This window comes from Boleophthalmus pectinirostris, unplaced genomic scaffold (assembly GCF_026225935.1).
Source record: "Boleophthalmus pectinirostris isolate CB_2022bp ecotype Guang Dong unplaced genomic scaffold, ASM2622593v1 HiC_scaffold_21, whole genome shotgun sequence".
Taxonomy (NCBI): Eukaryota; Metazoa; Chordata; class Actinopteri; order Gobiiformes; family Gobiidae; genus Boleophthalmus; species Boleophthalmus pectinirostris.
Genome location: NW_026571175.1, coordinates 22,379,120 through 22,399,011, shown reverse-complemented (window position 1 = coordinate 22,399,011; position 19,892 = coordinate 22,379,120). Strand labels below are relative to the sequence as shown.

Genomic DNA, 19,892 nt, shown 5'->3' with positions numbered 1-19,892 from the left:
ATTCCACCTTCATAAAGTGCTAGTTTTCAATTTAACCGTTACATTTTACCTTTTGTTCAGTAGAGATTGTCAATACCGGGGCTGCAATTATCCAAATGATTCTAGTGAATATGTATGGTGTTTAATCATACAGTGTAGGACTCCCTGTACCACATGACAGCACAAGATGGAACAGAGTGTTTTCTGTTAGAGAGAGAAAATCATCTTAAATATGCAGGGCTTGTGTGATAAACATGTCTGAATGAAACAAAACACAGCTCCAGGTATGTTTGTGATGAGGAAACAATATTATAACACAGATCAGAAAATAGCTTAATATGAGCTTTTTAAAATTACAGCAGCTGGAGTCAAACTACTACCCTTCTTGTTGCTGGAAGCTGTCTAGTATTACCAACCCAGCTTTGGTTTGTGATAGAAATGCAGCAATATTTATGACCTGATTATGAAGGATTCCTGCATGTCTTTATTTTAATATGTGTGAATTCTGCCAGAAAGCCAGGTCAGTCAGACATGAACAAATGAGAAAAAACTTGCACACACACATCCGGGGGAGATTGTAATAGTCACCAAAGGAATTGTTCTTGTTTATTTATTATTCACTCTCTATATGAATGTTACTTGATGCCATAATATTTTGTGTCAGAAAATAACAGAGATATTAACACAAAGAAACTCAGAAGCCAGCATTCAGGGTTTGTGCGTGCCAGCTGCTGAGTGGTATGTATCAAATCAAGGTGGATGTAACGAGGACTGTCCTTGCGGAAGTTAACAGTTAATGAGAAGTTGGTTTTCCTGTGAGAAATACACTTTGAGAAATCCATCCATCCATTTTTTTCCGCTTATCCGGGGTCGGGTCGCAGGGGCAACAGTCTGAGGAGGGCCTCCCAGACTTCCCTCTCCACACACACTTCCTCCAACTCTTCCAGGGGGATCCCGAGACGTTCCAAGGCCAGCCGAGAGAAATACCCTTTGATAATAATAATAATAAGACAAAGAAGCATCTATACAGCATTTGAAAAACTCTTTAACAATTTGTTAGATAGCTATGTTGTATAAAATTACAATGTTGTATATAATGATGAAAGAAAGGGGAGAATGGTACACCACAACATGCTAGTGGAATTTACTGTTTGAATGTCATGACATAGATTTGTTGTCCTTGTTCATTTTTAATATCCCTTTACTGGATCTACTGACATGAAACAAAAAGTTTGATTTCTTCTCAGTCAGCAACAATAAACAAAAGTAAATAATTTGTTTGCACAGTATCTTTAGTGTGCAAAAGCTGTGCTTTTCAACACACAAAAAAACATGAGTCAGGTGCTTCAGGCCCTAAGATTAATAAGGCACGTTTACGAACGCAATCTCTGGTCTAAGCTTTAGCAGTTCATCATAGCAGCAATCATAAAGTCTGGATATTTCTTTCAAAAACAATGAATCTCCCATACAGTTAAATAGGGTCATGCCTTCCAACCATGGCCCAAATGGTTCCAAATGGTTTTATTCTGGACATATTAAATACAATAATAATAATAATATTCGGCACTTGTCATTCCTATGAGTAATAATGTTGTGACTTTTGCTCTTATTTGAATGTGTTCCTGTTTTGGTCAGCTAGTGGCGCTGCTGGGCTCTTCAGTTCGTGCTCAGACACAGAGGAAGTGTTACGCAGCTTACGTGTGTCCGCGCGAGTCTTCAGGATCTCGTGAAAGAAAAGGCGCAGGAGCGAGACCTTTTGTTTACATCCCGTTATTTTCAACACAGCTTCGTCCTATTACTATTAAGTCAACATTAAAGTCCCGGTCGATGAAAGATTTCCAAGCGTGTGCAAGCGGGAAATCAGGTAGAGTTGTCTCTGTAATCACCCAGCTAATGCTCTGCTCTGTGCATGCTAATAATATATCATTAGCTAACATAGGAAACGGTGTTGGTTCTCAAATTAAACTTAACACCTGTAATATTAGTTGTACTCTTCTACCCGACCGCGGGAAGTTCACAGGCTAAGTTGTTAGGAATTCACATCTTGAGAGCATTAGTCATTGCTCTGTTAAATGCATTGGTTCCTTTTAACTTTTTCTCTTATATATAAGTTAGATACATGCAGAGCTACTCCCTAGAGCAGTAGAACACATATCCTATAGTAATAATGGCAGCATTGTTGTGTATTTAAAGGTGTAGTGTTTATCTTTTGGTGAATGGTCCACCACTTGCTTGTTTCTATGGTGAAGTTTTTATTATTTTGTCAGAAATGTTCCACAGTATAACATTAAATATTTCGATCTCCGTAAAACGACTAAGTGACACCACCAGGCCAAATTACAGGTCATATTTGAGGAATGGCAAGCCTGTTTTACATTAAGAGTATTAAGTTTGTGGAGTGTGATGGAAATGTATATGTGTAAGTGTCTCATATGTGTTTGTGTAAATGCATTTGATCAGTCTGTCAGAGGCCAGATAATAAGTTGTGTGAAGGCTCAACAGGCAATGTCTCTAAATCCTCCAGGAAACTGTTTTATTTTTCCTGTCTGCATGTAGATTAAGATAAAATAAGATTAACACATGTCTGTGAAATGAACGTCATTCTGCTTTGATGTAGCTTTATATTTCTGTTATAAAAACTCTGAGCTCAGGTGCCCTGGGGAGAGACTGACGGAATTTTTTTTGGGATGGCCAGAGGCGGTAGGCTGGGCCTTGTCCTCGTTCTTGGACTTGTTTTGTTGTAACAAAGACTACATTTTTTGTGTATTTTTTAGCTCACCAAGACTTTGCAAATGGATTATTATTATCACAAGCAATAAAAGCAATAAAAACACCTGTTGATAAATGCAAGATAAAGTTAATATTACAGGCAAAGGAATAACTTCTCCTAGGAGATAATATGGTAGCAGGCACCTCAAATGAAAAGTTATATAGTGCCTCTTAAAGCATGCACAACAACATTTTTTCTGAAGTGTTTGTATTTTATATTGCAGATTTGTAACAATGGAGGAGGAGGAGAAGAAAGCCAAAAGATCAAGAGCTAACTTTCGCGGTATGAAAATATGAAAACACACACATCCATTGCCTTAAGTTATTATTTTTAAGTCCTGTTATGACTTATTTAGGTTGTGTATTTGCAGGAAAGAAATCTGCAGGAAGGACATCTACTGGGTCAAGTGAATCTTCAGACTCCACAAGGGAGTCACCTATTAGACTAACTAAAGAGGCTGTGGTGGTATTAACTAAACTCCCTCAATACAAGATGAATGCGTTAAGGCCACCAACACCGGAGCAGTTTTACAGTGAAGAGGAGTCATTGAGCAGCTCAGATTCAGATATGCAGTGGGAGCCAGGACGAGACTCCAGTGATTCTGAACTTTCACTAGCAAACAAGAAAACAAAAGAGAAGATCAAGAAACGTGTCAAGATCACTCATGCATCTTGCAGCGCTAACAACAACCTATCTGAGGATCCTGTGATTATAACTTCAACACAGCAACTCAGCCAAGGTAACACAGAGAACACCAAAGCGCGGCCCGAACTCCCCGAACCGGAGATCAAAGTGGATATGATGGTGATAGCCCGAAAGAAGCCACTGCGGTGGGAACGTGGAAAAGTCCTTGAGATTGTGACAAAAGGTAAGAACAACTGGTGTAGGTCTGCCACGATATTTACATTTTTTGTTTGAAGTACTGCCATAAGATTTGAGCTTTAGAAGGTTAAATAATGTCTGTGACTATAAACTAGTTTCACTTTTATCATATGTATTGTGTATTTTCTTGAGCAATACATTACGCTTCAGAATTCATTATCATTAACAGTCCTAAAAGGGTGGTGCAAAAGCCTTTTATTGTGTTATTTATGATTTAAGTTTCTAGCTGTCTGAATGTCCCAAACTTTTACTGGTAGCCTGTTCATCTTTTTTGTGAACTTAATAACAATCTGATTTTTTCCCCAAAATTATGTTTTATATTGTGCTGAAAATAAATGAACTATAATGGCAATTGAAGCTTACGCTTTGGCTGACTGACAGCTATCATGATTTGATTTGAATGCATCTTCTAAATGTATACATTCATACTAAGTAATGACATTTAATAATGGAATATTTGTCAGTCTGATTAATACTTCTAGCATAACTGTGCCCCTTAACTATTTAACTACTACTTAGCATAGTATTTTCTTGTTTGATTATAAAAAAAACTTGTCTTATCTCATCTTTTACAAACTTAAAACTCACTTTTCACTTTGATTTGGTTAAATAATCAAAAGTGTGGTTTTATTTCAGAATAAATGTAATGTTTTAAAGACCTTAATTCAAATAGTTTCTGTCTAATTGTGTCTATGTTCTCTGTGTTTTCTAGATGACGGAAGGGTGAAATACAAAGTGAGTTTTGAGGAGAAAGGAAAGAGTCTTGTTTCTGGGCACCATGTTGCCCTGGACTCCCCTCCAAAACTGGCCCAGCTGTACGTGGGCGCTCGTGTAGTTGTCCGCTGTCAGGTCAACAAATTCAGATTCTGGCCTGGAATTTTAGCAGAACTTCCTAGCAGAAGTAATCGGTTACGGTAGGAATTTGAAATACTTTAATCAAAACATACATGGACTTTTCCCTAGTATGACCTATATCATTTCTTGTAAAGGTTTTTGGTCTTTATTGATGACCACACGCCAGTCTATGTTGGTCTACCTTTACTTCACCTGGTGTGCCGACAATGTAAGATGACTTATTACTAAAACAAACATTGATTTATTGGTTTCTTATACACTAACTATTGATACTTTAATAGTGGATAAACCTCTCGAAGATGTCCCTGAAAGTGCCCACAGGATTTTCATGGAGCAGTACTTGAATGATTGGCCCTATCCTCATTTGACCCAGTACAGAGTGGGACAGAACCTTAATGCAGAATTAAACGGAGTACAGAAGAGATGTGAAGTGCTTGTGGTGGATGGCAGCTTGATACAGGTCGTTTTTCATGTAAGTGCTTTTTAATTGTTCAGTTGCCTTAGGCATAATGTAGGTGTGTTAATTTGATGGCACCACTACCAAAACAATAAAACATTTTATTTAGTAATTTTTTTTATCATTGAAAATATGAATTTAGGTTATTTATTTACTTATTTTTTTTAAAAGACCAAATTCAAACCTGACAAAGATATTAATATTTTTTGAGTAACTTTTTGTAACTCAGTATGAATTAATTGACATAAATGTTTTTTATGTACGTACTAGATAATATCACAGTTTTTATTATTTTTGTTTCTTTGCAGGAAAACCAGTTCAAAGAATGGATCCACAGAGGCTCTACACGTTTGGAACACATGGCAAGATTTCTAGAATTAAAACCCTGCTAGAAGTGTACCTTGTAAAATTAAACCCAATTTTTAACAAAGCAACAAACAAACAAACAAAAACATGATCTAGAATTATGATCACCATTGTATTTGTTCATGATAAAGTTCTGCCCAGGCACTGTTCTTATGCACTTGGTATTCGCAGACATTGCATTAAGATACAATATTTACATTTTTTTATCACCCTGTTGTATAGTTCCCATTTCTGAAGGGCCACCGTGAATAGTGTCAATGTTGTTTCTCTAGGCATTGTTGTTACAATACTCAATATTGACACTAAGATAAAGGTTCGATATTTGATTTTTTTCCAGCACTGAATAATATTAGTTTATTTTTTTATTATTATTAAAGACAATTGAATTTAACATTTAACAAAATGAAATAATAAACATAAAAACAAAACGCAAAAACATAGAACAATACCTACAACAAAACTGCCCACCCGTAACCCACCACCCCTTCCGCCCCAAACACACACACATATTTAATTAAATAAAACAAAAGTAATGTGGTAGTGCAACATAACCACACTGCTAGGCCCCCTTATATTTATATTTTGGCCAATGTATAATTAAATTTTTTCCCTTTCTCTCTCTCTTTCTTTTTAAGCACTTTTAGTCTTAACTAATATTATTTTCACCACCATCATTTCCTTTCATCATCTTTTACTTTTTACTACAATCTTAAACTGATACTTACCTTTAAAATTGTGCTTTATTTCTTATTAGTTCTACTATTCAGGAAAAGGTCAAATTTCTTTCTGTTTTCTTTTTGTGATTTAATTTTGAATCAATATTTGAGTGTTGAGTTTTGATATTAGTTTTAGTATTGATTTGACAGTCCTAGTCTCTAGTGTCACAAACTTGCATAACTTGATTTGTTTGTTTTAATAAAAACATCATTTATGAAAAAGCTTTGCCATATGTAAGGAAATTTCAAAGGAGTATAAAAAATATAATTTCTCAGTATGTTGAATGTTGTCCATTTTTGTTCAATGTCAGCTGCATCAACACTTTACCTCATGCAGCAATTAATATTAACAAACAAATTTAAGCATTGAAGAAGTTGCGTATTCTGGATCCCAGGCAAGTGGGATTTGGTGGTGTGTAAAGATCCTTTTTACACAATACTTGCTGTAAAAACAATCTATAAAACACAAACACTAAAAAAAGATGAGGGACAGATTGTGGTTAATAGTTATTTCCAAACAAAACTTTAAAAATGTTCCACAGTGTGTCATTGAACTTAAATGCAAGATGTCTTAATTTTTACTGGATTATTAAATTACAGATTTACTGCTTGATTGAATGTAACGTTGACGGTATTATATGCTATTACACACACAGCACAGTAGGTGGCGGCATGCGGCAAACAGCAGTTGCTAGTCCGCCGAAAAAGAAGAATGGCTATACAGAGCAGAGGAAGTTACAGCTTAATATTTTAAACGATTTTTACATCAAATCCCACAACACACTCCAGCAAATATCTGGCAAATTTGGCAAGTATTTATGTTTAATATATAAGGTAGACTTTACAATAAGCTTCGTAGCAGGGGCAAAGCTAACGTTCAGCTAACGTTAACTAGCTTTAGCATACTCGGGGTAAACCATAGAACTATAATATTCATGTGGTAAACAAAAGGTAAAGCCATGATATTTGAAACATAGTTTAATAACGGCACTGTTAAATGCTGATTATGAGCTGGTAAAGCGGTTTAATCTCTGATCACCTGTTTTCAGAACTGTGTGTAAGTATTTGTTGATTTCTGTTGTATCTTGCTAAAAGAAAAAAGAAAAAAACAGATCGTTTTACAGAACTGATGGATTCCAAAAACATCAGAACACCTCTAGAAAGTTTCTGAGAGTCTAATCAAAGCTTTTGTATTGTCCATTTGGAAATGTTACCTTTAGCTGATAGTTTTACCCCGGGAATTTTCCGGAGCTTCCGCAGTTTGTATCATAAAACAGAGTAGTAACATTACAGAACAGATCATTTTGCACTTTAACTGTAGCAAGCATTAAGTATGAAATTAAGTATGAACATTAAGATTATTTTTCACAACTTGCAGTTAACGCCCCACGTTGTCTAGTTAAACGTGCTACCATAGACTGTATACATTTCTTTATAGTCTATGGACGTTAATAGTGTCGGCTTGTTTTCACATATAAGTTACATGATAATGCAGACTCCTCACGTTTATGATGCAAATTTCCACTCTATGAAATCATATCATATTCTACCATCTGATAATGAAATTCTGATAAAACCTTTAAAATACCACATTATCCGAATGTTTAAAAGGTCGATTGAAGGTAAGTAGAAGTTAAAGGTCATTTCCCTAAGTATTTGTCCATTAAATAACACTTAAAAATCAGATTTTTTTCTCCTTTGTCATATATGCTTGTCAGCCATAGTCTCCCTTTAAATAAACAAATTATCTAAAATACAGTTGTCAAATATATTTAAATTGGGCTCTGATCTCACTGAAATGTATCTGAGTGGTCTTCATTTGCCTTGATTTATTGTACTTTGTGATACTCTGTGGTTAATCTCAATTTCTTCGTTGAAATGACATTATGTTCCATTTAATTTTTCCCTCCAGTACCTTCAGTTAGGTTTACCTAACCCCATGTTGATGAAGTTTGTGTCTTCTCTTCAGGAACCATGGAGGGCGATGAGATGGAGATGACCTGGGAGGAGTTGCAGAAGTTTATTAGGGACAGTGTGAATCGCAGGCTGCTTCAGACTCCAGAAGTGATGAGCAAACAGAGTCAGCTCCTCAACCTGTGGGATAGAAAGGAGAAACTCTACACGGATCTTTACAAGCTCTTTGAGTAAGTGTGCCAAAACTGTGCTTGTTGGTTTTAAGAATATAATGATCCCCCTTCCCTCCATGTCTCACTACTTGTCTCACTACAGAAATCCAGCAATCCAAATAAAAAATTTATCACAAAAAAAGAAATCCAGCAATCTGTTCCTCTTTATCAACAGCCCCAACAATGGCATAAACTTTAAGTAAAAAATAAATAACACGTGCTGTTTATGTCAAATCTAAATATATTGTACTTTTTAATTGTCTTAACAGTATTTTGCTCGTAGGCAGTCAGAGATGCTTGCTACGATGAGATGCACAATGTAAACTTATGTTGTTGTATTTCTAGATCTGTTTCAAAATGTGAAGTCACTGTCAGGCAGCTGTATGCAAAGATAGGGTGGGAATATAAAGATTTAAACACAGAAGACTGCAATGCTAGTGCCTCAAATTGTGGTAAGATTTTATTTCTTATTATACAATGCATTTACTGTGATTGCTTCCATCAGGGGTGTCCAAATTATGGCCTGGGGACCAAATGTGGACCTCAGACCAATTTGTATTAGCCCTTGGAAACTTCTGCTGAACTGGCACAATTGATCATTGGCAGAATTGTTTTTTTCTTTTTTACAGCAAATATAAGTAATTGTACCACTATAACGGTAACATCATTATCAGCATTGCATTGTGATGCAGACCTAAAATTTATGTTCCAAGCCTTACTAAAGGTATGGTGGTCAAAAAAAAAAAGTGAACAAGCACCCATATGTATGATCCACTACTAATGAACAGTTTGTGGGCCTCCTCTTGGAATATGTTTCAGTATTTAGTGAAAAAGGTTTGGATATCCCTGGCATACATGAAGAAGCAACTATGAAGTCTAGTTTGTTGAATGAATGCATTATGCAGTAAATTGTCTTTCGAAATATTCTTGAAAAAAGATACTTAAGATTATGATTAATGCATATTTTATTTCTAGGAGCTACATTTCACAACATTGATGTGGGACCTGCTTCTCCTGCTTCAAGTGGTTTTACTGCTACTTGTTTAAAAGAAGAGCAGGAAGAAATTAAAACTGAAAAATGTAAAAAGCCAGAGCCGAGGAAAGAGCTGATGGTGCTACTGGAAAAGCTTCCCATGAACCTCAGACCTCAACGATCCACCTGTCGAAAATTCCCAAAAGTGTACAGTGACAATGAACTCTCAAACTCCGACTCTGAATATCACCCAAGTCTAACCTCCAGTGATTCAGATTCAGACTTTTCAATATCAAGTCAAAAAAGTGATAAACACAAAAAGAAGAAATTCCAAAAAGATGAAAAATTTGCCAAAAAAACACCACCGCAGCAAGCAACGCCAATGCAACAAAACACCACCGTCATAACTGCCACTTCTGTCCAACCAGCCAGTAGTAACAACACTAACATAACTAATGGTACACTTAAGAATACACCAAGTGGGATAACACAAGTGAAAACAGAAAAGAAGCTATCTACAGTCACCGGTAATTGGAAAAACATTATTAATTCCTCTAAATGCAACTCAGTGCTGTATTTTGGTCTAAAATGTGCTGAAGGTAGTTAAGGAAAAACACAAGATTTGGTGATCTCACAGTGCCTTATACAAGTTAAAGAGGTATTGCCTATTGGAAACAAAACCTTTGACGGATGCTACCTTTTCTGTTTTATTTATTAAGTTTATAAAAGATTTAAGATTGTAAAAGTTTAAGATTGTAGTAAAAGGAGGTACTGCAAGAGAGGCCAAACAATACATTGTGTTGCTATAACCTGCATTTTGCTCAATTTTTAAAAACTTTCTTGGTACACTCATTAATCTTTTTCCAATTAGAAACAATTAAAGCAGCAAATCACCTTCCTACTGTGCTTGAAGAAGTTTGTGTGGGAATGCAGGTGGTGGCAAGAAGGAAGCGAATGACATGGGAGCGTGGGAACGTGACTGACATTGTTGAAAAAGGTCAGTCTTTAAAAATTCTCTTATGTTATTTTCTAATTCAGTGGTCCCAAAGTGAGGTTTGGAGACACCATGGTTTTTCTTCTTTTTTCATTGAAAAATGTGTTTCATTGAAATTAGATTAAATAATACATTAAACTGCTTAAATAAAACAATAAAAGCTGAATGATCAGAGATCTAAATTTAATTTTGCAGTGGTTTCCTGGGCTAGTTGCACTGATCTTTGGGGGTACCGGTCTGACAAGTCTGAGAACCCTAATGAACAAAATACATGCTGAATACTAATGTTATGCTATATTCTTTCGGCAGAGGATGGTACAAAAAAATACAAGGTTATTTTTGAGGACAAAGGGAAGGTGTTGGTATCGGGTCATCATATTGCCTACGATGCAGTGCCAAAACTGCCGCACCTGTCTGTGGGTGCACGAGTGCTGTCTAAATGTAAATCGGAACACACTTTCTTCTCCCCGGGTATCTTGGCAGAGCTTCCATCAAGAAAAAATCACATGAGGTCGGTAATTCTTTTTGATCTATTCTGAAACGCCATGTAAACATTGCTTGATAATGTCTTTTTTTCCCTCATAGGTTTCTAATATTTTTTGATGATCACCGGGCAATCTATGTTTCCTTACCTGTTATTCGTATAATCTACAAACCATGTGAGTATTTAGATCATTTATGCCCACCTGTCCCATTACACAAAGTTATGGATTCTCAACATGAATTTTCTTACTGGTTATTTCATTTTTAAAAAGTGAATCGTCCATAGAGTTATATAGGCTCCATTGCTCCATTTGGAAAATTTTACATCAAATTATGTTATGTTACGGAACACAACCTACAGCATAAAAAATTGAAAATTGTATCATTGCTATTATCTCTATAAAACAAATCATTTGCATTGTCCAATCAGTTCATATCATTAATTGTGATATAGCACTGCTTAATAGACAAAATATATTATGTAATTTGCCTTTTGACAGTGTCTACCCCACTGGATGACATTCGAGATGAAGCACATAAAAATTTCATGAAAGAATACCTGGAGAGGATGCCATTCCCGCCACAGACACAGTTCAGAATTGAACAGTGTATTAAGGTGCAGTGTGATGGAGTCATGGAACCTTGCACTGTTTTGCAGATTGACAGCAGCTTGATGGAGGTTGTTTTTACAGTAAGTCTAAATCCTAATATTTCTTTCTAATAAAAGTAATTCTCTACTGAGTGTTGAATATTGTGTGTTCAGAAAGATAACCATAAGGAATGGATATATCGAGGCTCTAAGCGATTGGAACATATGACAGCTTCAAAATAAAATTCAAACAATTGATTTTATTCTTCTTTTATGTTTTGTCTTTGTGTTTATAAAAATTCTGTATTCTGTATAACCTGAATATTGCGTCTAAACTTTATTTTAATAAAATTTTATTACACACCTCTACATATTCTGTTTATGTTTGCATACATAAAGCTGTTTTATTTTTGGATATTGTTTTTTAGGTCTTCAAAAATAAATTATAAATGAAAAATGTATAAATTCTGTACTTGTATACCAAATAAAATTAAAAAAATTACTCCTGGCAGGAATATAAAATAAAATAAAAAATTAATAATATATAAAATATTAATATATTATATATATATATATAATATATATATATATATATATATTTATATATATTTATATAATATATATATTATATATATTCTATTCATTGTTTCAACTTCCTAGAGATATATTCGTTTGCTTTTGTTTTTCACAAAAAATTAATATTAGGACAGAAGCCATAGCAATTAACACAATTAAACGAAAACCATATATGCACACATTTTACATACGTATGTTGATGGTGTTTAGAATAATAAGATTGCAGTTGTTAAGTTGTCCTCTAAACTTGTGAACGTGTTGGGGCAGAGGGGGCGTCTCCGCGGATCAGAGCTGAACCACTGCCCGCTGTCGATCACGGACGGACAGACGGGAAAGCTAGCTGCCTGCTAGCGCCACAGCTAGTACGAAACACAAGCTCGGAAGTCAAAAAAAGACCATCTGGATCGCAATCACGGATTTCTTGTGGGACAAACACACAGGCCTCGCTGCTAAAACGGTAACGTAAATGTTCAACTATGGGAGCTATTTGTGTCCAGATTAACGCGATCCAAAGACTTCATTAGAGCTAGCTCCTGTAGCCGTTTAGCGGATAAGATGGCGGTCAAGTTATTTACATTCGTAGAGCTAAAGCTAATAAAACGAACCAACAGCAAACCTCTGCCAAATATGACCCTGAAATCTCATCGCCCTTTATTTGTGTTTTTGCATTGTTATTTTAAAACACAAACGCCACTATCTACTGTTATTTACAACGTCAAAGCCCAGCTTTTCTATTTACTCTTTCCATTAAGCTGTGGATAAATGCGTAACTGTTGACAACTTTTAATGGGCTCTCCAGTGGATCAAATGCGAACTCGAAGTAATGCATAGCATCATTTCGAGTTCATGTTATATCATGTTATACTTGTCCAAATATCGAAATGCATTAATATTCAGTGTTCACGTCAGTAAAAACACAATCTAGCTAAGCTAACAAACAAACCTGGATAAATACTGGTTTGAAATAAATCAGTGGATTTTCAACAAGGGTGTGTTTTACATGTTTACTCAGATGTCGCTGCCACTTCCATTCGTGTGAACAATTATCTTATCTTTACAGCTTCCGTTTTTTTTTTTTTTGTTTTTTTTGTTTTTTTAGTCTACTGCATGAACAGGTTAAATACGTCAGATTAAGATGATTTATTAGGTTTGAACAAGACTGATCTGAAACTTCTCTACAACATCTTGTGTGTAAAGCTGAAATTCATGTTCTGGCCAAGCATTTTAGCATAAGTTAACACTGTAAGAGTGTCAGTTCAGGTGAAGGTATTTTGCAACCAGATTTGCTGAATGCCTTATTTTTCCTCTCTTTGACCAGATGCCTCACAATAGACGGTACTCGTCTTCAGACAGAGACAGCAGAACGAGTTACCAGGACCGCTACAGGGACCGGGACAGAGACCGAGACAGAGGGAGGCGACATCGCAGGAGGTCGCCCACATACTCCTCCAGCAGTGAACGGGACCGAAGACAGCGAGGACACAGGCAGGAAGGCAACTATGTGCGCTCAAGGAGGTTGGTTCAGTCTAATAAGATAATATTTATTTGTCCCACAGTGGGAAGATTCCAGTGTGTTTGCACAGTTCAAGAGCAGCAAGAGATATGAATAGATATAGGCACTCAAAAATCAAGATAAATATCTCTTAGAATATGGACATAAAGACTGTGCAAGTTTGATAAAATATGATAAAATAAGGCTACAGTACTATTCTATACAATAAGTTGCTCTGAAAATTATTATGTACAAGGCAGCGTATGAACAGGATAAATTGCAGGTGAAGTGTCTTCACTGTATTATACAGGCAATGATTCACATTGAAGAATCTTTGCTAATGGTGATCGTAACAAATGGACAATTGTTGAACCTAAGAACCTAATCATGTTTTTTTTAGTGACTAGACCCTAGAACTGCATTTTAACATTATTTATATTAGCTGTCCTGCTTGTTGAATCTGCACGCACACACCATAAGCATACTAGGTAATGTGGATGAAGTGCCTAACCTAGCCTAAGGACACAATGTCAGACACAGTGTTCAGGCAGGAATTGATCTAACTCCTGAACCACTGTCACCCCTATAGCTAGCTGTCATAGAAAAGAATAGAGATCTTGAGTTTGGATTTTTCTGTTCTCTTTTTTTAATATAGTTTGTCAATACAAGTAAATTCTAATAAAAAAAATAACATTGCCTGTAATTCCAGTCGCAGTTTTGGCAATCGGACAGCGGAGCATCGGCCGTTTGAGAGGAAATTCTGTGAATATCGGCGCTTGGACCAGAGTAGAGAGCGAGACCGCGACAGACAGAGGGAGCCACACGCAGCTGCTGAAAGTTACTACCCTCCAGACTTCGGCGCAAATGTGTACGACTACAGGCGAGGCAGAGAGCGAGAACGAGAAGGCTCCTACCGAAGAGAAGAGTCCTACAGACGCGATGACTCGTACCGACGCGATGAGTCCTACAGGCGGAAGGGCAGCAGGCGTAAGCACAAACGAAGGCGGCGTAGAACCAGGTCCTATAGCCCATCGTCCTCGGTGAGTACTGCCATGTGACTCTGGCCCTAACTCTCCTCTCTCTGCTTCTTTCACTTGGCTCTGTCTTCTCTCTAACCCTTTCTCTCCACAGCCACAGGACTTGGTGAGTAGGACAATCTTGATTTGTTTTATGTTCAAGTGGGATTTATGCTAATTGGCTTTTTAGTTTGGCAGGGCATTTTCATGATTACAAGATTAGGAAATATGAAATGCAGAAACTAGTGGAATGTGATTTTTATTATTATTATTAATAGAATTTATGGTTAAAGTATATCCTACAGGTTAAAGAAAAACATTTTCAGTGTCCCAGTGTGGATTCATAATATGATATGGCATTACTATTTCTATATTCTATATCCCTTGGCAAGGCTATAAGTAGGCTAGTACACAAAAAGTGAAAACAAAGCTCAAAAAAAATTTTAAAGTGAAAATGACCTGCCAAATCTTGTGCTAAATTTATATAATCTAGGTGATAATAGGCATGTTTGCCTGTACAGTATATGACCACATAAATTTAATAATTTTGATAATAGTGGGAAAAGAGCTAGGTTACTGGGGATATGATAAGTATTGGCCTCTCACTGTAATGTTTTCCATCCTGTTTATTTATGTGTCTTAATTGGTGTTTGCGTTGATGAATATGGATATGCCAGTTGCTTCCTTGTTTGTTAGCAGCTGTTGGATTTTTTTTTTAAGTGTTGAGGAGGGATTGGAGCAGAGGCCATCATGTGATCTTTGACCTGTTCCCTTGCACTATATCCCTATCGTTATATATTCCCTTCACGTGGTGTCATGCGTGAATCGCCTAATGACCAACCAAACCCACCTACATCAACAACAACTACTACAACTACATCTCCTCTTCCTCCAAATCTCGCTGTGTTCGGCCTGTGATGGTGCGAAAACAGAGGAGCGCCAGCCGGACCAGGGCACTGAGTGTGAGGGACGACGAAGAAGGGCACCTGATCTGTCGGAGTGGGGACGTCCTACAAGAGAGATGTACTCACTGCCACTACTCTATCGTAACCATATCTGAGTATAGCATTTACATGACATGGGAGTGCCTGCAGATCATGATGATGTTGATGTTGAGGAAACCTTGCTAGCTGCAGGGTCTCCACTCTAGCTCAGATTGGCAGGGTGGATGTTTGTCTAATTAAGTTATATCCCGTTTTCCTTTTGTTGTGGAGCATTTTTCGGATGTTGCACAACTTTTCTCTAAACCTTTTAGTCTCTCAACCGCAGCTCTTGCATCGCACGTGTTCAGATAGATATTTTTAGCCACAGGGATTCAGGGTTCATCAATTAACTTAACTGCTATAGATAATCCAGCACACATCACATACATGCACACACAGGCTATTTCTAGTCAGGGAAAATACACTGTCCTTTTGTTTTCGTGATAGGGAAAATTATTGTACCCTTATTTTCAATGGCTGCAAATTGGCCCTCAGAGTCAGAGAGGGAGCACTTTACTTCGGCCCCCTTTCTCCACCTGTTATAGTAGAAGCTAATTGCCGTAGATTTACCGGCACATTGAACAGGCAGCCATTTGAAAAGGGGATGGGCGCTAGCATTGATACGCCTGTCTGCACTGTTGTGTTATGCGTCGCTGCTCTAGTCCATGTGGCTAATTCCCTTTTGCCTTTCTTGTCCCCGCTCTCTCTCTCCTGCCCTCCTGTCTTGTGTTATGTTGCAGATGAGATCGTCAGCACTTTGGGAGAAGGCACCTTCGGGAGGGTGATGAGGTGTATAGACCATCGCAGGTGAGTCATGGGGTTTGTAAACAGCAGTAGTCTCTTACTTATTTTGAATTTATTAGTACAATTTATTTAATTATTTATTTATTTATTTATTGCTCTTTGTTATTATATTATATTGTGATGTGTGAGTTACTGTGTCCAAATAATTTTCCTTGTGGATCACTAAAGTTTGTCTAGGTCTATATTGTTCACTAGTAGCCCTGACACAATAACAAATGATAAACTATAATATTGAAACTAATTTATGCCACTGACACAATAACCCAAAAGCAGTTTTAGACCACAAATTTTTTTTTTTTTTATCTACAATATTGTTAAAACCATGAGCTGCAATAGACACACGGCAGCATGAAACACTTTAGTTCTTAGTTTGCATCTGTAATGAGTCATAGAAGATATTAATTCTTCTACCTTCTACAGCACAAATCTTATATAGCCAAAAAATAACCCACAGTTTCCCATTAGTGCAAAGAAAATACAGACAATAAATATTAAGCCCAAGACGATTCTGGCTTTCCTATATTGAACGATAAGTCGTAGTAATTATCATAACAGAGCTATTCACTCCATACTACATTTCACTGGTGGTTTTGTTTGTTGTTTTCATATACTTCAGTTGTTAATAATACAACTTCTTTATTTAGTTACAGATAATCCTTAAATCATATTGTAAGATTACAAGTGTACTCACAATGTGTTTTTTGTTTTCAGGGGAGGAGCCCACGTTGCACTCAAAATAATAAAGAATGTAGAAAAGTACAAAGAAGCAGCTCGCCTTGAGATTAACGTCCTTGAAAAGATTAATGAAAAGGACCCGGACAACAAATAGTAAGTCTGGACAAAGTTTAAGCTTGTAAAGCTCTTAAACATAGCACCTTAGTGCTATAGTTTGCCTCATTCTTAAAATACTTAACATATGTCCTTTGTCATGTGAACAGTCTGTGTGTTCAGATGTTCGACTGGTTCGATTACCACGGACACATGTGCCTCTCCTTTGAGCTGCTGGCTCTAAGCACCTTCGACTTCCTCAAAGAAAACAACTATCTGCCATATTCAATCAGCCAGGTCCGGCACATGGCCTACCAAGTCTGCCTCGCTGTCAAGTGTAAGAAACATGTCTTCACCTTTTATGTATTAATTTAAGCTGTCAATCACTAAAAGCAGCAAAAAATGTTTGCATATATATTGAGCTTCTCTTTTAGCACTGACTTGCTTTAAACAGTTTTGTCCATATGAGGGCATTAAGCTCCAAAAGCCAAGGCGAGACTAATCATCTTCACAATTTCACTGGCTGCTGTACATACACACGAACTTGAGAGGATGTTTCTGGAGTTAACTCTTCAAATTGAGGTATTTGTGTAAATGTTTAAATGTTTTGTGTTTCAGTTCTTCATGACACTAAGCTGACCCACACAGACCTTAAACCAGAGAACATTCTGTTTGTCAACTCAGACTTCACCATGTCCTACAATGTAGAGAAGGTAAAGCACTCCCCTTTAACAGACTTACAAATGTCTCTTTTAGCATATATCTAAATGTGAAATCTGATTTAGAAGCGAGAGGAGCGGACGGTGAAGAACACGGCGGTCCGGGTTGTGGACTTTGGCAGTGCCACGTTCGACCACGAGCACCACAGCACCATCGTGTCCACGCGGCATTACAGGGCACCAGAGGTCATCCTAGGTGAGACACACTTTAATCTGGCTCTTGCATAAGATACTGAGGAGTATCTCTCTTCATGTCTGTGTTTGGCAAACATCTTAACTTCAGTTTAAATGAGAATATTTGACCTTGTGTAACAATTTTGTTTTGTGATTGTTGACTCCTCAGAGCTGGGTTGGAGTTATCCCTGTGACGTCTGGAGCATTGGCTGCATCCTGTTTGAATATTATCTTGGATTCACTCTGTTTCAGGTAAGTCAGTATTAGTACAGGGCCTCGTGTATTAGGTGCTGTCAATCTTTTATTATTATTAATATCCGCTGACACTGTGTTTCAGACTCACGACAACAGGGAGCATTTGGCCATGATGGAGAGGATCCTTGGCCCTGTTCCGTCAAGGATGATTCGCAAAACAAGGTAAAAATTCTGAAGTTCATATTTACCATTTATGTACCTCTTTCTGTTTCTGTTGTATGTCAGTATACTAATGTGTCTGCTTATTCAGGAAACAAAAGTACTTCTATCGTGGGCGCCTGGACTGGGACGACAGTTCATCAGCGGGGAAATATGTCAGAGAAAACTGCAAACCCCTGAGGGTAAGAACAGCAGAGAAAACTGGATTAAAACTGTTAATAGTCTCATGAACAAACTATACAGCTTTACAATATCCATTTTATAGGGATGTAAATGATAAGAAAATAAATTTTTTCATGCTTGTAAAAGGTGGCATGGTGGCTGAGTGACTAGCACTCATGCCTCACAGCAAGAATGTTCTGGGGTCGATCCCCGGGTCGTCCAGGACATTATGTGTGGAGTTTGCTTATAACAAGTAATACTTCTAATTAGATGTGCATCAAAATAAAAACATGCATTATCAGAACTATAAAGAGTACAGATATACCAGATAGACACAGTTTTTACAAAATAATGGTCTTTTTATCCTACTGACCTCCATTCTCCTGGTGTTCCTCCACAGCGGTATCTTCTGTCTGAGGCGGAGGAGCACCATCAGCTCTTTGACCTGATCGAGAGCATGCTGGAGTACGAGCCGACCAAGAGGCTCACTTTGGCTGATTCGCTAAAGCACCCGTTCTTTGAAAACCTTGGACTCGGGGAAGCGGGCAGCAGCAAGACCTGGGAGGGCAACCGTGACATCAGCCGGTGACCCTAAAAAACACAGACTCAACCATGAATCTCTTTTTATAACGAGGAGCAAAAACACTTACTTGGAGGGTTTGGTTTGAAAAGCATGGACAACCGGAATCCAGCCTGCCCTCCAATGGTCCAAAGCGGAAAGACAAAATCCTTGACTGGATAAAAAGTCAGTTTTGGTGCTTGCAATAGCAGACTGGTGTCTTTTGGTGATTGTTTGTAGCCCTATATGCAGCTCCTGTCTTCCTATTTTACTTACAATACAATCTTTTACCTTTTCCGTCCACAGAGTTGCACAGAAGCATGAAAATCAGAATGATAATCTGCAAAAAAAAAAAGGCTCTACCAGGAAGAATTATTTTGCAGATAAAGTGTGTGGAAAACGTCTGGAGCCAGCACATATCTTTATTACAAAACATAGGAAACATCTGTCATTAAGAAAATCAGTTCTTCTGTTTTCTGCAACCAGGAGAATGAGATTAAGAGATGAAAAGAGTGATTTCCAAAGCATCTGGAGCAGAAAATCGTCTCATCAGTTTGTTTACAGTTTAAATCCAGTGAGCACTTGCGTATTATTTTTTATGTTGTGTGCGTTTTTTTATTTACAAGTATTCTTTCTGTGGAGTTCTTAAAATATCTGATTACTGCAGGCTGGTTACTCGATGATTATGGACACTCCTGGACTCCGTAGCCTGTAGATACATGGGTTATGTTAAACTTGTTGAATGGGTGTGTGGGTGACATGTTTTATGATGTGATTTTCTTAATAGTTCAACTTTGAAGGCACACAACCGAAAACTGCCTTTTTCATGTGTGATATGGTGGTTTGTCAGCGTAACGGATAACGCACACTGCTCCTGGTTGTAGCCATTTGAAGCTCCTCTCTCAACTTCCTATATTTATTGCTGAGTTCAAGTCCCCACAGACATGTACATTACCTGTTTTTGTATGAGATTAAAGCGTATAAAACTGTAGATATGTATGATTGTGTAGAATTAAAGATAAGTCTTTACCAATG

General features: G+C 37.2%; 3 protein-coding genes across 6 annotated transcripts; all 3 read left to right on the top strand.

The window, feature by feature from the left end:
- The first annotated feature begins 1,636 nt into the window (after positions 1 to 1,636).
- LOC110167468 (histone-lysine N-methyltransferase SETDB1-B-like) lies at positions 1,637 to 6,314 on the top strand. Its single transcript, XM_020932823.2, has 7 exons — positions 1,637 to 1,843; positions 2,973 to 3,031; positions 3,120 to 3,617; positions 4,344 to 4,545; positions 4,621 to 4,694; positions 4,768 to 4,958; positions 5,252 to 6,314. The coding sequence occupies exons 2-7, from the start codon at positions 2,983 to 2,985 to the stop codon at positions 5,333 to 5,335; spliced, it is 1,098 nt and encodes a 365-aa protein (XP_020788482.1). The 5' UTR covers positions 1,637 to 1,843; positions 2,973 to 2,982; the 3' UTR covers positions 5,336 to 6,314.
- A 363-nt stretch (positions 6,315 to 6,677) lies between these two features.
- LOC110167455 (histone-lysine N-methyltransferase SETDB1-A-like) lies at positions 6,678 to 11,559 on the top strand. 2 transcript variants are annotated; one of them, XM_020932808.2, is made up of 9 exons: positions 6,678 to 6,833; positions 7,995 to 8,169; positions 8,497 to 8,603; positions 9,127 to 9,651; positions 9,996 to 10,121; positions 10,428 to 10,629; positions 10,704 to 10,777; positions 11,102 to 11,292; positions 11,365 to 11,559. In XM_020932808.2, exons 1-9 carry the CDS (start codon positions 6,698 to 6,700, stop codon positions 11,431 to 11,433), a joined length of 1,605 nt encoding a protein of 534 aa, XP_020788467.2. In that variant the 5' UTR covers positions 6,678 to 6,697; the 3' UTR covers positions 11,434 to 11,559. The 2 variants fall into 2 exon arrangements, with proteins under 2 accessions (XP_020788467.2, XP_055013467.1); XM_055157492.1 differs by lacking the exon at positions 6,678 to 6,833 and adding an exon at positions 6,852 to 7,082.
- Positions 11,560 to 12,048: 489 nt separating this feature from the next.
- clk2a (CDC-like kinase 2a) lies at positions 12,049 to 19,892 on the top strand. 3 transcript variants are annotated; one of them, XM_020932489.2, is made up of 13 exons: positions 12,049 to 12,223; positions 13,085 to 13,281; positions 13,968 to 14,298; positions 15,207 to 15,297; positions 15,998 to 16,064; positions 16,773 to 16,889; positions 17,000 to 17,166; positions 17,448 to 17,542; positions 17,618 to 17,744; positions 17,892 to 17,974; positions 18,060 to 18,139; positions 18,228 to 18,318; positions 18,699 to 19,892. In XM_020932489.2, exons 2-13 carry the CDS (start codon positions 13,085 to 13,087, stop codon positions 18,885 to 18,887), a joined length of 1,635 nt encoding a protein of 544 aa, XP_020788148.1. In that variant the 5' UTR covers positions 12,049 to 12,223; the 3' UTR covers positions 18,888 to 19,892. The 3 variants fall into 3 exon arrangements, with proteins under 3 accessions (XP_020788148.1, XP_020788147.1, XP_020788149.1); XM_020932488.2 differs by having other exon boundaries at positions 12,050 to 12,223; positions 17,615 to 17,744; XM_020932490.2 differs by lacking the exons at positions 12,049 to 12,223; positions 13,085 to 13,281; positions 15,207 to 15,297 and having other exon boundaries at positions 14,158 to 14,298; positions 17,615 to 17,744.

What these genes read in the sequence shown, in the direction of transcription:
- LOC110167468 (XM_020932823.2), top strand. Translation starts at nt 2,983, where the DNA reads ATGGAGGAGGAGGAGAAGAAAGCCAAAAGATCAAGAGCTAACTTTCGC. An exon ending in ATCAAGAGCTAACTTTCGCG is followed by an intron (nt 3,032 to 3,119) that starts GTATGAAAATAT and finishes GTGTATTTGCAG; the next exon opens with GAAAGAAATCTGCAGGAAGG. An exon ending in AGCAGAAGTAATCGGTTACG is followed by an intron (nt 4,546 to 4,620) that starts GTAGGAATTTGA and finishes TTTCTTGTAAAG; the next exon opens with GTTTTTGGTCTTTATTGATG.
- LOC110167455 (XM_020932808.2), top strand. Translation starts at nt 6,698, where the DNA reads ATGCGGCAAACAGCAGTTGCTAGTCCGCCGAAAAAGAAGAATGGCTAT. An exon ending in TCAAGAAAAAATCACATGAG is followed by an intron (nt 10,630 to 10,703) that starts GTCGGTAATTCT and finishes TTTCCCTCATAG; the next exon opens with GTTTCTAATATTTTTTGATG. An exon ending in TGATGGAGGTTGTTTTTACA is followed by an intron (nt 11,293 to 11,364) that starts GTAAGTCTAAAT and finishes TTGTGTGTTCAG; the next exon opens with AAAGATAACCATAAGGAATG.
- clk2a (XM_020932488.2), top strand. Translation starts at nt 13,085, where the DNA reads ATGCCTCACAATAGACGGTACTCGTCTTCAGACAGAGACAGCAGAACG. An exon ending in CCTATAGCCCATCGTCCTCG is followed by an intron (nt 14,299 to 15,206) that starts GTGAGTACTGCC and finishes GTGCGAAAACAG; the next exon opens with AGGAGCGCCAGCCGGACCAG. An exon ending in AAAACTGCAAACCCCTGAGG is followed by an intron (nt 18,319 to 18,698) that starts GTAAGAACAGCA and finishes GTTCCTCCACAG; the next exon opens with CGGTATCTTCTGTCTGAGGC.